The sequence below is a fragment of the Dama dama genome, chromosome 26, assembly GCF_033118175.1.
Source record: "Dama dama isolate Ldn47 chromosome 26, ASM3311817v1, whole genome shotgun sequence".
In the NCBI taxonomy this organism is placed as follows: Eukaryota; Metazoa; Chordata; class Mammalia; order Artiodactyla; family Cervidae; genus Dama; species Dama dama.
In genome coordinates, this window is record NC_083706.1 from 31,093,789 (window position 1) to 31,108,147 (window position 14,359).

The 14,359-nt window shown below is 38.3% G+C and overlaps 1 protein-coding gene across 3 annotated transcripts in view; it reads right to left on the bottom strand.

The window, feature by feature from the left end:
* Nucleotides 1-14,359, bottom strand: part of NHSL1 (NHS like 1) — a 140,896-nt gene that overhangs the window by 31,180 nt on the left and 95,357 nt on the right. For all 3 annotated transcript variants that reach the window (XM_061130357.1, XM_061130356.1, XM_061130358.1), the window contains exon 3: nt 6,424-6,551. In XM_061130357.1, coding sequence (XP_060986340.1) covers nt 6,424-6,551 — 128 coding nt within the window. The remainder of the gene's footprint in view (nt 1-6,423; nt 6,552-14,359) is intronic.

A 14,359-nucleotide genomic window follows, 5' to 3' on the forward strand; every position in this document is an offset into this window, starting at 1 on the left:
TTTGAAAAACCAAGCAGTTTAAAGACATCAGTCACCATTATTTGAGCATATACTGTGCCAGGCACCACGCTTAAGGATTTAAAAACATTAATTCACTTCAGCCTCACAATCATCTTCAAGGTGGGCAAGGCAATCAAGTAATTTATTATCAAAACCAGAATGCCTTTGAGAGTGAAAGGAGTCCTTTTAATAATTACACAGAACAGCAGCCGTAAACCAGGGCTATCCTGAGCAAAACCAGAACATGTGGTTTATGACCCTTCACAGTTCAGGAAACTGAAACTCGCAGAGGGAAGCAATTTGCCAAGGCCACCAACTTCGACAGGTGGGAAAGCTGCTCTAGACCAGTCTCCCAAGCATCATCTTATCCATGCTTCCTTCATGTGCAGTTACAGAGTAAGGCCACTGTCATTTTGTCATCTTAAAATCCCAAAATCCTCCTTCGATTTAAATCTCTCATATCGATAAAGACTAAAACGGAACCTGAGATGATGCCAGTTCAAAGAAAAACAGAGACTAGAAAAGAAAATTTCAGTTTCTATCGATACCATGAAAGCCAACCATTTATTGCCACAATCCCAGTCTAATTTATCTGTCTGGGGAGAAGGGGGGCAAATTTCACGCAAGAGATTAAGTAACTCATAACTGATATCCTTTCGGCTGAGACAATGGGGCCTCTGTGAATGTTTCCCTGATTCAGTGAACATGTCATCAAACATAACCTCCCACAATGGCAGCTGGAGATATGCCCTCTCAACTCACAGGAAGTATCCTGTCATCTGTAACTGAAATTTCCTTCAAATACCTGAATAACCTCTTTGGTAGTACCTGGCACATAATGCAAACTAACAAAACAAAAAACTGTCAAGACTAGAACAATACTAAAGCAACCGCTTACTCTTTGATTTCACAGTTGAATAAAAATGTTATTTTGTGAGATTTCTGAATCCCTTTGCAGACACTATTTCTCAAGCAGCATGTTTACTGTGTAGATGACATATATAACATATACTTGGAAACAGTTCAAGCAATTTCTTTTCTTGCTACTCTACATCACTACTTTGAAAGATATATATGTGGAAATCATCAGCAAAATAACTTTCACTATACCATAAACACAAGTCCTACTTGGGAAATGTTTTGCATTTGGATAATTACTTTGGAATGATGAGCCAGAATAAGTAACCAAAACAGACATCCCCTAAGTTCTCTGTTCTCATTTACATGTCCTTAACTTCTCCCTTATTAGCAACTCTCATCTTAGGAGAGTGCTTTTATCCTAAGCACATAATAGATGCTTAATTATTACCTGTCCCTTCTTCTCCAGAGTTCACTGCTGTCCTCAGCATAGCCTACTTGGAAATACAAAGGGTTTTCCCAGTAGAATTTTCCTTCTAAATTGACTTCTATGTACTCCATGTTTAAAATGACCCCAACTGCTAGAGTGACATTTAAGAACATGATTGCAGTCAGAGGTCTTGGTCTTAACATAGAGACCATAAACTGTTAGCTTGGAGCCCCTCATACAATGACTGGATCCCCATCTGATCTCAAATGCCAACTTCATCATATGCATGCATGCATGCAAAGTTGCATCACTCGTGTCCAACTCTTTGTGACCCTATGGACCATAACCAGCCAGGCCTCTTTGTCCAAGGGATTCTCCAGGTAAGAATACTGGAGTGGGTTGCTATGCCCTCCTCCAGGGCATCTTCCTGACCCAGGGATCAAACCCATGGTCTGTTATGGTCTCCTGCATTGACAGGTGGCTTCTTTACCACTAGCACCACCTGGGAAGCCCTAAAAAGTTAGGTCACCTCCTGGACTTTACATTCTGTCTTTAACATTCTGTCCTACCAGTTTGTATATTCAGGTGCCACACTACAGTGATTCCTGACTCTTTGTGTTTTAATACCTGGTCAGGCTCATTCTCCTTCCCCATTGCTCTTCTAGATTACAGCTTTGCCGGGAGGAACCTTGGACTCAGCCTCTCCAATCCTCTTTCTCCTCCTCCCATCCCCTAAAAGAATTCCACACTAAAACAGAACAAAACTACTCAATTATTTATTGCTACTGTGTTAATTTTTAAAATTAACTTGGGCAGAATTGACAGCTTTTTGATATTGAATCCTCTAATCTAAGAGCATGTTATATCTTTTCATTTATTCAAATCTTAGCTTTGTTCCCATAAAGTATTTTAAAGCTTTTTCATATATAACTTGCTTTTTTAAATTAAAATTTTCCCTACTTTGTTTATTATAGCTATTTTAAATAGATTTTTTCTACTATCTCTTCTAACTTGCATATGTAGATATGAAAGTTATTGATTTCTATACATTAATATTATACCATATGTATATCTATACTATGTTATAGTGACTGCAAATGCCTGTCTTATTCTTTGTCCTAATGAGAATGGCCCATTAAAAATTATGTTGGATTTGGTGACAGGTAGGTACTTTTGTTAAGTTAGAAATATCCACTTGTTCCCATATTATTATTATTTTTTAATCAAGAATGGATGTAAAATTGTATCAAATGTCAATATCTACAGCTTTTATATGATTTTTCCCCTGAAGTATATTAACACGATTAATACATGACTGAATTACCTAATGATGAACATTCTTACATTACTGTGGAAATAAATCCAGGTTGATTTTGAAGTATTCATCTCATAATGAGTTACTAGATTATGTTTCCTGTTATTTTTAATTTCTAATGCCAATATTCATGAGTGAGATTGGCCAGTTTATCTTCTGACTTGTGTAGTCAGGTTTTGGTATCAGTGTTAAAACTAATTTATTATTATTTTTTAATTCTACCTTTTCCTTCTTTTTCTTTGCTCTCAGATAGTTTCAAGCACTGGATTAACCTACTCTTTAAAAACTTTAGTAGATTCTTCTTTGTGAAACTATCTAAGCTTGGTGTTCTTCCTCAATTTGGTTCAATTTTTAAATTTTTTTACTATTTCACTTTTTCCCCAGTTTTATTCAGATATAACTGACATTAATATTGTGAAAGTTTAAGGTCTACAATGTGATGATTTGATGCATATATATTATAAAACAATTACCACAATAGGGTTAGTTAATACCTTCATCAACTCAGTTACTACTTTGGAGGTCAATATGATGTAATTTTTGATATGATTTTTTTTAACATGGAAATTAGTCTGTTAATATTCCCCCTCTAGATGTTCTAAAGTCAGATTTGATACTTTAAATAAATTAGAAAACCAGTTTCAACAGTAGCTATGTCTTCCATCTAACAAAAGATATATATAGTTTTTATTCCTAATCATAAAATCTTCTGTTTGAAAAATGTTAGTGATTTCTGATTAGCTATGCAATAAGAGCTAACTCTTTCACTTGGCATTGCCCGTGTGTAATCTTACTTCAGCCTCCTTCCACCACTACTCCTGTCATCACTCTTGGCGACCTCAGTATCCACTGAGCTGATCCATCTCACACCTGCTCTGATCCTTCACAACTGTACCTTCAGTATGCCTCAGGCATCCACTCTCAGGGACAGGCTCTAGACCTAGTTGCCACATAATACGTGAACTGCAATTCTGGAGTGGTTCGCTAACAGATAATCCTACAGAATTTGCTCAAGGTGTTGAGAAAAAGAAAAGAATCAAGAACGTGCCCAATCATACACACCGAGGAAACCAGATCTGAAAGAGACACGTGCACCCCAATGTTCATCGCAGCACTGTTTATAATAGCCAGGACATGGAAGCAACCTAGATGCCCATCAGCAGACGAATGGATAAGGAAGCTGTGGTACATATACACCATGGAATATTACTCAGCCATTAAAAAGAATTCATTTGAATCAGTTCTAATGAGATGGATGAAACTGGAGCCCATTATACAGAGTGAAGTAAGCCAGAAAGATAAAGACCAATACAGTATGCTAACGCATATATATGGAATTTAGAAAGATGGTAACGATAACCCTATATGCAAAACAGAAAAAGAGACACAGATGTACAGAACAGATTGTAAAGTACACTACAATATTTTTAAGTAATTAGCTTCCAACTAATAAAAATAAATGGAAAAAAAAATAAAAAATAATAATAATAAAAAAAGAATGTGCCCAATGATTTTGACTTAAAAATGGGTAGAAAGAAGTTGAAACTTACTGAGGTGAGGAAAACTATAAAAGAATCAGGTAGGGTTTTTTTTTTTTTTGGAAGAGAGATGTGAGAATCACATTTGAATTTGAATCAGTTTGAGATAGCTGTAGGAGACCTTTAAGTGGAGACGGACAGCAAGCAGATAAACGCATGAGTGTGGACTGGAGCTTAGAAATTTAGACAACTTCCATGCATGGAATTTAAGAGATAAAGTTAAGAGGTACAGAACAGACTTTTGGACTCTGTGGGAGAAGGCGAGGGTGGGATGTTTTGAGAGAACAGCATTGAAACATGTATATTATCAAGGGTGAAACAGATCACCAGCCCAGGTTGGATGCATGAGACGGGTGCTCAGGGCTGGTGCACTGGGAAGACCCAGAGGGATGGGATGGGGAGGGAGGCAGGAGGGGGGATTGGGATGGGGGACACATGTAAATCCATGGCTGATTCATGTCAATGTATGGCAAAAACCACTACAATATTGTAAAGTAATTAGCCTCCAACTAATAAAAATAAATGGAAAAAATTTAAAAAAATCAGAAAAAAAAAGTTAAGAAGTAGTATTATTCTAGGAATTAGGAGACAAACTTCAAGTCTTAGCTCTGCCACTTGCTGTATGCATCACTTGCATCTTCAAGGCATTAATTTCTTTATCTAGAAAGTGGTGAGTGGAAGACTGTTCTCGAAGATCTTCTTGAACAGGCTGTTCATCCTCTGTTCATTTAACTCAATAAATATTTTCACAGGAGAACGGAGCTGGAAGAATCATACTCCCTAATTCAGGCTATATTACAAAGCTACAGAAATCAAAACAATATGGTACTAGCACACACAAAGATAGATCAATGGGTCAGGATGAAAGCCCAGAAATAAACCCCTTTATCTCTTAACATCCTCCCCCTTTCCCTCCCTGATTCCTCACCATTCACACAGCCACTCTTCAGATCTCTAGGTCTTTAGTATGTCATCTGTTACAAGAGCCCTGTAACTATTCTTTTCACACACTACACCCTCTCCCAGCCCCTTCCCCATTTCCTAACTGCCCAAGTAAGAAGTTCTCTTTCAAATATTACCATATGACAAACACTTATTGTAGCATGTAATGTATATAAAACTTCTTATTCTGGTGAGTTCTCCCTACCTGAGAGCTGTAAGTTTCCTGAGGCATGTCTGTACATGCTTAATACCTTATTAATCTTTGCATTTTGTAGTATCAGGCATATGCTATATATATCTATTCACTGGCTGCTGTTTCTTCCCGGAATGTCCTTCTCCAAGACTTCTGCATGGCTAACTCTTTTAATCCCAATCACCTCTTTGCTTGGGAAAAACCTACCCTTTAATTTAAAATTGCAACCTCCGGCTCTATTTTACTCCAGAGCACACATCACTGAAACAGCGTCCTTGCTTGCTTATTCTCAGTGTCTCAGCACCAAATCAAAGCGCTATCAAGACAAGATTTCTTCTGTTTGCTTCATTGTTACATCGCCAGCATCTAAAATATTTCCTAGCACGTGAGAAGCTTAATAACTACTTGCTTTAAAAATGATTATAAGTCTGTGTTTAAAGTAGCGAGGTGATGGACATGTTAATCAGTCTGACTGTGGTGGTCATTTCGCAAAACACATATATCTCAAATTATCACACTTGAACTTATATATAATTTTGTCAATATACTTCAGTAAAGCTGAAAAACAATAAAAACAAAACAAAATCCTTACCATGTAATTCATCTCCTGGTTTTAATTTTTCTTACTCACACCAACAAGAAAAAAATAAGTTTTAAAAATTATAGACCACATCAATTCTGAAATAGCTGCTTTTCCTATTATGCTAAAAGATTTTTTTTGTATAGACCTTCTTCAACTTACAATGGGGTTTTGTCCAAAAAACCCATCATAAGCTGAAAACAAATGTCAAAATGCATATAACTCATTAACCTATCAAACATTACAGCTTTCCCCAGCTTACCTTACACATGCTCAGTTGACTTAACATTAGCCTAAAGTTAGGTGAAATCATCTAATACAAAGCCTATCTTATAATAGAGTGTTGCAAAGACAGTACTGAGAATTCCTTGTGTACTTATCACCAAGTCTTCCCTAATATTGACATATTACATCATCGTGGTACATTTGCCAAAGTGAGATTAACACAGGATAATACTACTAACTGAAAAACAGACTTTATTCTCATTTCACGAGTTTTTCTAACTTAGGTCTTTGTTCTGTTCTGGGAGCCAGTCGAGGATCATGTGTTGAATTTAGAAGCCTTACCTTTGGATCTGTTTCTTCATCCTCATCTTGGTAATCATCACAGAGGGGACTGGAGTTGGCTGCAAAGGTGGGTCCTTGGGAGTAGTACTGAGAACTCCGGTAGCCATCCCGCCGTAACTTATCACATTCTGCAGGGGGAGAGGCCAGGGAGGGGAGAAAGGGCTTTGAGAACCAGGATTTGCTTACTCCTTTTTATTTACCTTTTCTTGTGATATTTTTCTACATACAATAATGATTTAAAATAATAACAAAAATGATGATAAGAAGAACTAAGAGTTAGTAAAGAAGCTACCACACCTTATATGCCACATTAATACACTTCTTTTTTTTTTTTCTTTTTTCTTTTATTTACATGTGTTCCCCATCCCGATACGTTAATACACTTCAAAGAGACTGTTTTACACCTCTCAAAAACTCTCTGAGTCAGGGTAATTACATTACTTTTATTGAAGTATAGTTGATTTACAATGTTGTATTAATTTCTACTGTATAGCAAGTAGACTCAGTTATACATGTATACATTCTTTTTTAACATTCTTTTCCATTATAGTTTATCACAGGATATTGAATATAATTCCCTGTGCTATATAGTCGGTTGCTATTGTTTAGTCACTAAGTCGTGTCTGACTCTTTTGCGACCCCATGGACTGTAGCCTGCCAAGCTTCTCTGTCCATGGAATTTCCCAGGCAAGAATGCTGGAGTGGGTTGCCATTTCATTCTCCAGGGGATCTTCCCCACTCAGAGATCAAATCCAAGTCTGCTGCATTAGCAGGCAGACTCTTTACCGCTGAGCCAGCTGGAAGCCTGTCCATCCTATATGTGATAGTTTGCATCTACTAGTCTCAAACTCCCAATCCTTTCCTCTCCTCCTCCCCTCCTCCTTAGCAACCATAAGTCTATTCTCTGTGAGTCTGCTTCTATTTTGTAAATAAGTTCATTTGTGTCATATTTTAGATTCCACATATAAATGGTATCATGATATGTGTATTTTTCTGATTTACTTCACTTAGTACGATAATCTCTAGGTCTGTTTATGTTGTGGCAAATGGCAATATTTCATTCTTTTACATGACTGAGTAATATTCCATTGTATATATGTACCACATCCTCTTTATCCATTCTTCTGCTGATGGACATTTAGGCTGCTTTGATGGCTATTGTAAACAGTGCTACTATAAAACAGGGATGCATGTATCTTTTCAAATTAAGAGTTTTGTCTGGGTGTATGCTCAGGACTGGGATAGCCAGATGACATGGCAACTCGATTTTTAGTTTTTGAGGAACCTCCATACTGTTTTCCATACGTACTATAATTTTCGACATGTAACAATTGATGATGTGATTCCACATCAAAAAACACAAGCAATTCTCATGTGAGGCTTGCCTTCTAGACTGATCAACTGGAAGTGAGAGATCATGGATTATAATCTCTCATTCTGTTTTTACTTTCAGTTTAATTTGATGCCAAACAGCCTGCAATCACTGTGTGGAGTTTAGCACAAAGCTGGGTGGCAGTCTGAGACGTCATGGAGCAATGACTGGGGCCGTTGGCTGCTCAGAGACTGGGGATTCTCTTCAAGGAGGAACCAGTGCACGGATAACTCCCATCAGTTGAGGGAGAACACAGCAAGGGTTCCAATGATATTTAATGTCCCAGGAGCTCTCCTATGACTTAGACACCTCAGAAAAGCATTTGCCTTGCAAAAGGATTCCCCACAGTGTTGCTTTAAATATCCATCTTGCTAAAGGAAGGTGACAGGTGTTTGGTTTGGGGCAAGTTTCTTCTGTACAACAGTTTTACAAAACCATGCAGCTAATGGCACAGAACTAAAGCAGGGCATCTTCAGAGCTCCCTTTTAACACTAGGATCTAAGCTGCTTCTTCAAAGAGGAGATGAGCAGCTGCTTTAGTGGAAGGATAAAAATAAAAAAATCTTCACTCTCCTGTGTTACCTATCTCATGGTGGGAGCAGAGAGTCAAATGAAAACTACACATCAGACTTTTTTTTAAAACTCCATGGAAATAGTCACAAGGTTCTTTTAGAACACCAAGCTAACTGAAAAATTGTACAGGTAATCATAAGATAGTTAAACACTAATACTTCAGTTACTTATGGGCTGAATAATGTGTGGGCTGGACTGGCAACCCATGCTAACTAACATTGAATAAAAAAAGAAAATTAAAAAAATTTCTGACACCTCAGAGTACATTTGAAAAAATGAGGATTTATAACACTAATTGAACCCTTTTCAGTGAAAAAGACTTCCACATTTTTCTCCAATATTTCACAACTTCTCTACAAAAATAAATAGTACCACCAGATTCTGTTCTCATTCCTACAGGCGTGTTACATAAAGCATGATGACTAGTTTTCAAATGGTGTTCAGTGCAGAGTTCTTGGATTCTGTAAATATTTTACTTTTCAAAATGATTTTAATTATTTCCTCTTGGCTGCGCTGAGTCTTCATGCTGCCTGAGCTTTCCTCTAGTTGCGGGGAGCAGGGACTACTCTCCAGTTGGGGTGCACGGGCATCTCTCGTTGTGGAGCATGGGCTCCAGGGCGCATGGGCCTCAGTCGTTGCGGCTCCCAGGATCTAGAGCATAGGCTCAGTAGTTACAGCGTATAGGCTTAGTGGTTCCATGGTGTGTGGGATCTTCCCAGATCAGGGATCGAATTCGGGTCTCTGGTAGGCAGATTCTTTACCACTGAGCCACCAGGGAAGTCTGATTTTATTTTTTTTATGTTAAAGCTAAAATAAAACATAACACTCAACCCTATAATTCTACATGTCATTAATTTGTATTGCTAAATTAACTTTTCTGTAGTCCTATAAACTGAAGTCTCCTAAGGATTCAGGGTGAATCTTGTAAGATAAACTAATAAAAACCTATTACCACTGTAAGTTACTTATCACATAATTTGGTGCTTTCAAAAATAGTTACCAAACAGAACAAAACACAAAGTTAAGGCCAAGCCCCTTTAAACCAAATCCTTTTCTTATTCAAAAAATAATCCTTTTCACTCTCATTCACTGACCTTAAGATAAGTACAAGTCTTAAATTATAGAATTTTATAGCACTAGAAAAATCGGTTCTCAATATCAGGTACCAAGTAAGAATATGTTTAAAAAAGATTCCTCTGCAAGGGACTGCTAGGCTAGGTCATCTCTAAAGGTGGTATTCATTTTGATATTCTTGGCAATAATATTAAAAACATCCAAAATGTTAACATCAAAAAAGACAACAAATCACAAGAGTTGGCAAGAATGTGGAGAAAAAGGAACCGCAGTACTGTTGGTGGAAATGTACATTGACGCAGCCACTATGGAAAACAGTATGGAGGTTCCTCAAAAAATTAAAAACAGAACTATCATACAATTCAGCAATTCTACTTCTGGGTATTTATCTGAAGAAAATAAAACAGTAACTCAAGAAGATATATGTACTCCAATGTTCATTCACACACACACACAGAGGAATATTACCCGGCCATAAAAAAGAATGAAATCTTGCCATTTACAATAGCATGAATGGACCTAGAAGGTATTATGCAAAGTGAAATAAATCAGACAAAGACAAATACCATACAATTTCACTTACATGTGAAATTTAAAAAACAAAACAAACAAATTGGAAACAAAGATACAGAGAGAAAGTGGGTGGTTGCCAGATGGCAGGGGGCATGGGGTTGGGCATAATAGGTGAAGGGGGTTAAGATGTACAAAATTCTAGTTATAAAATACATAAGTCATAGGGATGTAATATACACCCTTATATAGAACATAGTTGATAATACCATAATAATTTTGTATGGTGACAGATGTTACCAGACTTACCATGATCATTTTGCAATGTATTTAAATATCAAATCAGTAAGTTATACACCTGAAACTGTACTGTACATCAATTATACTTCAAAACTTTTTAATTAAAAGGAAATTAAAAATAGCCAAATGACATACCTTTTAAAGCTTATAAAACCAAAATACTGCAAAATTGTTATCCATATATTAAAATCATGAAAAGCTGGCAATTGTTAGTATTCCCACTATGTGTCATCTTTCAAGCCTAGTTTAAAGGACAATGTCTTTTCTTTCCATGGTTAAATTTATGTCACAAAAATGTTTAAATAGTGGTATAACAAACTAGCATATCAAATGAACATGGTGCTCATCTAAGATTAAATTAGGCCATATAAATTTATGGCAGATAACCAATTTTTTAATTCTTACCAGATTAACCTAACTCATTAATTAATCTAATTAATTAATAATCTAATTAATCTAATAAACTCATCAAGTTCCACTGTCATTTATCTTCAACTCTAATGGGAAATCTAGGAAAATTTCCTCTTCTCAAGTTGCAGTGGCCCTCAGCTTCTAAAACCTTGGCTTTGTTCATTAAAAACCGAGTTTATTGCCTATGGAGTAAGATCTAAGCGAGTACTGCAATCATGAATAAACAAAGACTTTTCAAACACTAAACTGATGGCAAGGGCAAGGCAAAATATAACTTAAAGCCAGGTTATGCCAGCAACCACAGGCGGGAAACATGATACTAAATGTAATAGAAGCTCTCTCTTTAACACATATGCTTCTTGCAACAGAAATTTAGAGTAAAACCAGGCTATTGTTCTCACAGTACTGTGCAGATAAAGGTGTCACTGTTTATAGTGTCCTCTGGTTTCCCAGCCACAAATTTCCTCCTCCTTCCTTTCCCGTCCAGCTATTTTCTTTAGCACAAGAACAATGGACAAATAACATGGGTGACCAAAGTTTTAAATATAGAAGCAAAAAGTACTGTCATAGGCTTAGAGGGTTACCTAACCATCTTATGAACTTAATACTGTTTTGTCCTCCCAATCTTCACATATTATACTATTTGTTGGATTTTCTGCTTTAATATTTTAGATATGTTGAGGGAGTCTGTGGCAAGAAGATTTAGAGTTATCTTCAAACTCATTTTCTCTACTGGAAATCCTTGATGAATTTCCATGCTCTCTGTTTTGCTCCTAAGTGTAATGAATTAGTGACAATGAGCTGGAGTATAAAGCAGTCACAGACACTTGTAAACCCCAGGGGCTTAACATAACAAGAAGATGCTTTTCTGACTCTGCACAGTCCCCCGGTCCAGGCAGAGGTGGCAGTCACACGGAGATCAGGCTGAAGGAAGATCGCCCTCAGAGAGTGCTCAGACCATCACGCAGCAGCACCGCTGGCTCTGGAAACTTCTGCCAGAAGTAACCAGGCTACTTCCTCTCCTGTTTCCTTGGGCACAAGAAGTCACACGTCCACCTGTACCTTCGGAGGTGAGAAGGAAGGGCAACCTCACCTCATAGGCAAGGGGAAAATCCAACTATTCCAAACCAACTCTAATGACTCCTCCAGAGACAACACTGAATCTAAGACTTCCCAGATCCTTGTCACCCATTCTCCCAACACTTAGTAAATGTTTACTTCCAATCCTTCCTGAATAACATTGAGAAATGTGGGATTTGCAATGAAAAGCTACACTTGCGTGTTTCAGTAACAGAACGTTAACCAGTGGCGGGGGTGGGTGGATGTGGGTGGCATGGCCGTGGGACAGGTCTACAGGGGAGCAGCTGAGTGTCTGTAATTCAGACAAACCAGGTACCACTCACTACCTGTGAGGCCTGGGGGACAGCATCTTAAGCTCCTAGAAACTCAGGTTCCACTTCTAAAGCTGGGCCATTACTTCTTTTGGGAAGCTGTCATGAGAATCGGTCAACAAGTATTTCTGAGAACTCTGCTCTTTCAGGTAAGAGACTAGGTCAGGGTATGTCAGGACTTGGTACAGAACCCTCCCACTTGGCCAGGGCTCAAAAAACACGGTCACTGATGTCAACATTTACCACATAAGCCATAACTACCTCAAATCCTCTCACTTTTAAAAGTCAGTAAGCAAGTCCATAACAAGACCTGCCTGGCTACACAGTTCTTTAAGATTCTATAGTTTGACCAAACTGTTGACTACATCTTGACTAAAACATCATGAGGTTGTATTTCTTTTTCTGCATATGACATTCATACAAGGATCCTCTTACTGTCAGTGGCCTAAACATTTATTTCTAACTCCTCTAACCCAAAAAAGAGCACAAATTTTTGAGTTGATCTAAGTACAAAATTTATAAACCTAATTGGTTTCATGTAACAAGAAGCCTTACACTTAGGAGCATTTTTACACTAAAAGAGTATCAGCCAGATGCCTGGTAAATGTATTCGATGTTTTGTAACTTCTAAAGCAAGGAGAAAAAAGGATCAAGGTTTTTTGATCTAAAAGTATGTGTGCTGGGTTGAACTGTGTCCCCAGAAAAGAAATGCTGTGGTGTTAACCTCCAGTACCTATGACTATGACCTTACTTACAGTCTTTCCAGATGTAAGCATGTTAAAATGAGGTCTTTTGGGTGGGTTCTAACCCAATATGACTGATGTCCTTGTGAGAAGAGGAAACAGAGACCCTGGGACCATTTGAAGACACACTGACACGGAGGAAAGACAGCCAGGTGCAGACAGAGAAAGAGACAGACTGGAGTTATGCCGCTACAAGAGCACACGGGATCACCAGAAACTGGAAGAGGGTGCCCACCAGAGGCTGAAGGGAGCATGGCCCTGCCAACACCCTGACTTTGGACTTCTGGCCTCCAGATTATAAGACAATCAATTTCTATTGTTTTAAGTCACCCAGTTTGTGGCACTTTGTCGTGGCAGCCCAAGGAAATTAACAAAGATGGAACCAGGATATGCTAGGATGTGAAAGATGTTCATAAGGATCTTTGGAGAAATGGGGTGGGGTTCCCTTTGGTAGGAATCTTAGAGCATCATGAAGAAACTGCAACAGGAATTGGGCATCTGGAGTCGGCTGTTTGGCTGCTGAAGAGCTGTGTAACTCTGGGCAAGAAACATCTGTCAGCTTCAGCACCAAGCTCTAAGGTTCCAAGAAAAGTTAGCCTTTGTAGTAGGAAAAGGCAAGATGTAAAAATACTGTCAGCAGACATACAGTAACTGCTGTGTATTACTAATATTAACTTTGATTGAGGGTTCCCTATGAACAAGCCATTGTTCAAAGCACTTTACATACAGTAAATCATTTACTCTCCACAATAGCCTTAAGAGATGGGGATAATATCCACATTTTATGTACAAAAGACCTTGAGACACAAAGAAGCTTGCTCCAGTTGGTGGAGCCAATATTAGACTCCAGGTGCTCGGGCCACAAAGCTGGTGCTCTTTCCTGAGAGTGTCAACTTGCTGATGATGAGAAACTATCCTCCTCCATGTCTCTGGGTTGTTTTTGTCATTTAGTCGCTCAGTCATGTCTGGCTGTTTGTGATCCATGGACTGAAGCCCGCCAGGCTCCTCTCTCCATGGGATTTCCCAGGCAAGAATACTGGAGTGGGTTGCCATTTCCTTTTCTAGGAGATCTTCCCGACCTACGGATTGAATCCATGTCTCCTGCGCTGGCAGATGGATTCTTTACCACTGAGCCATCAGGGAAACCCATATGTCTCTGGACCACACTTAATTATGTATAAAATAACACTGGTCTTTATCTGATAAATCAATAATACACTTCTGGGTTTTAGAAATTAAGAAATTGAACTAGTTTTACTAGAGCTTTTTCCTATACTTAAATTTCCATAAGAACAACAACAACAAAAATATGAGTACAAAATGCAATAAGTATTGTTCGTCTTAAAGAATGTCAGTATTTGGGCTTCCCTGGTGGCTCAGAGGTTTACGCGTCTGCCTGCAATGTGGGAGACCCAAGTTCAATCCCTGGGTTGGGAAGATCCCCTGGAGAATGAAGTGGCAACCCACTCCAGTATTCTTGCCTAGAGAATCCCATGGACGGAGGAGCTCGGTGGGTTACAGTCCATAGGGACGCAAAGAGTCGGAAACGACTGAGCGACTTCA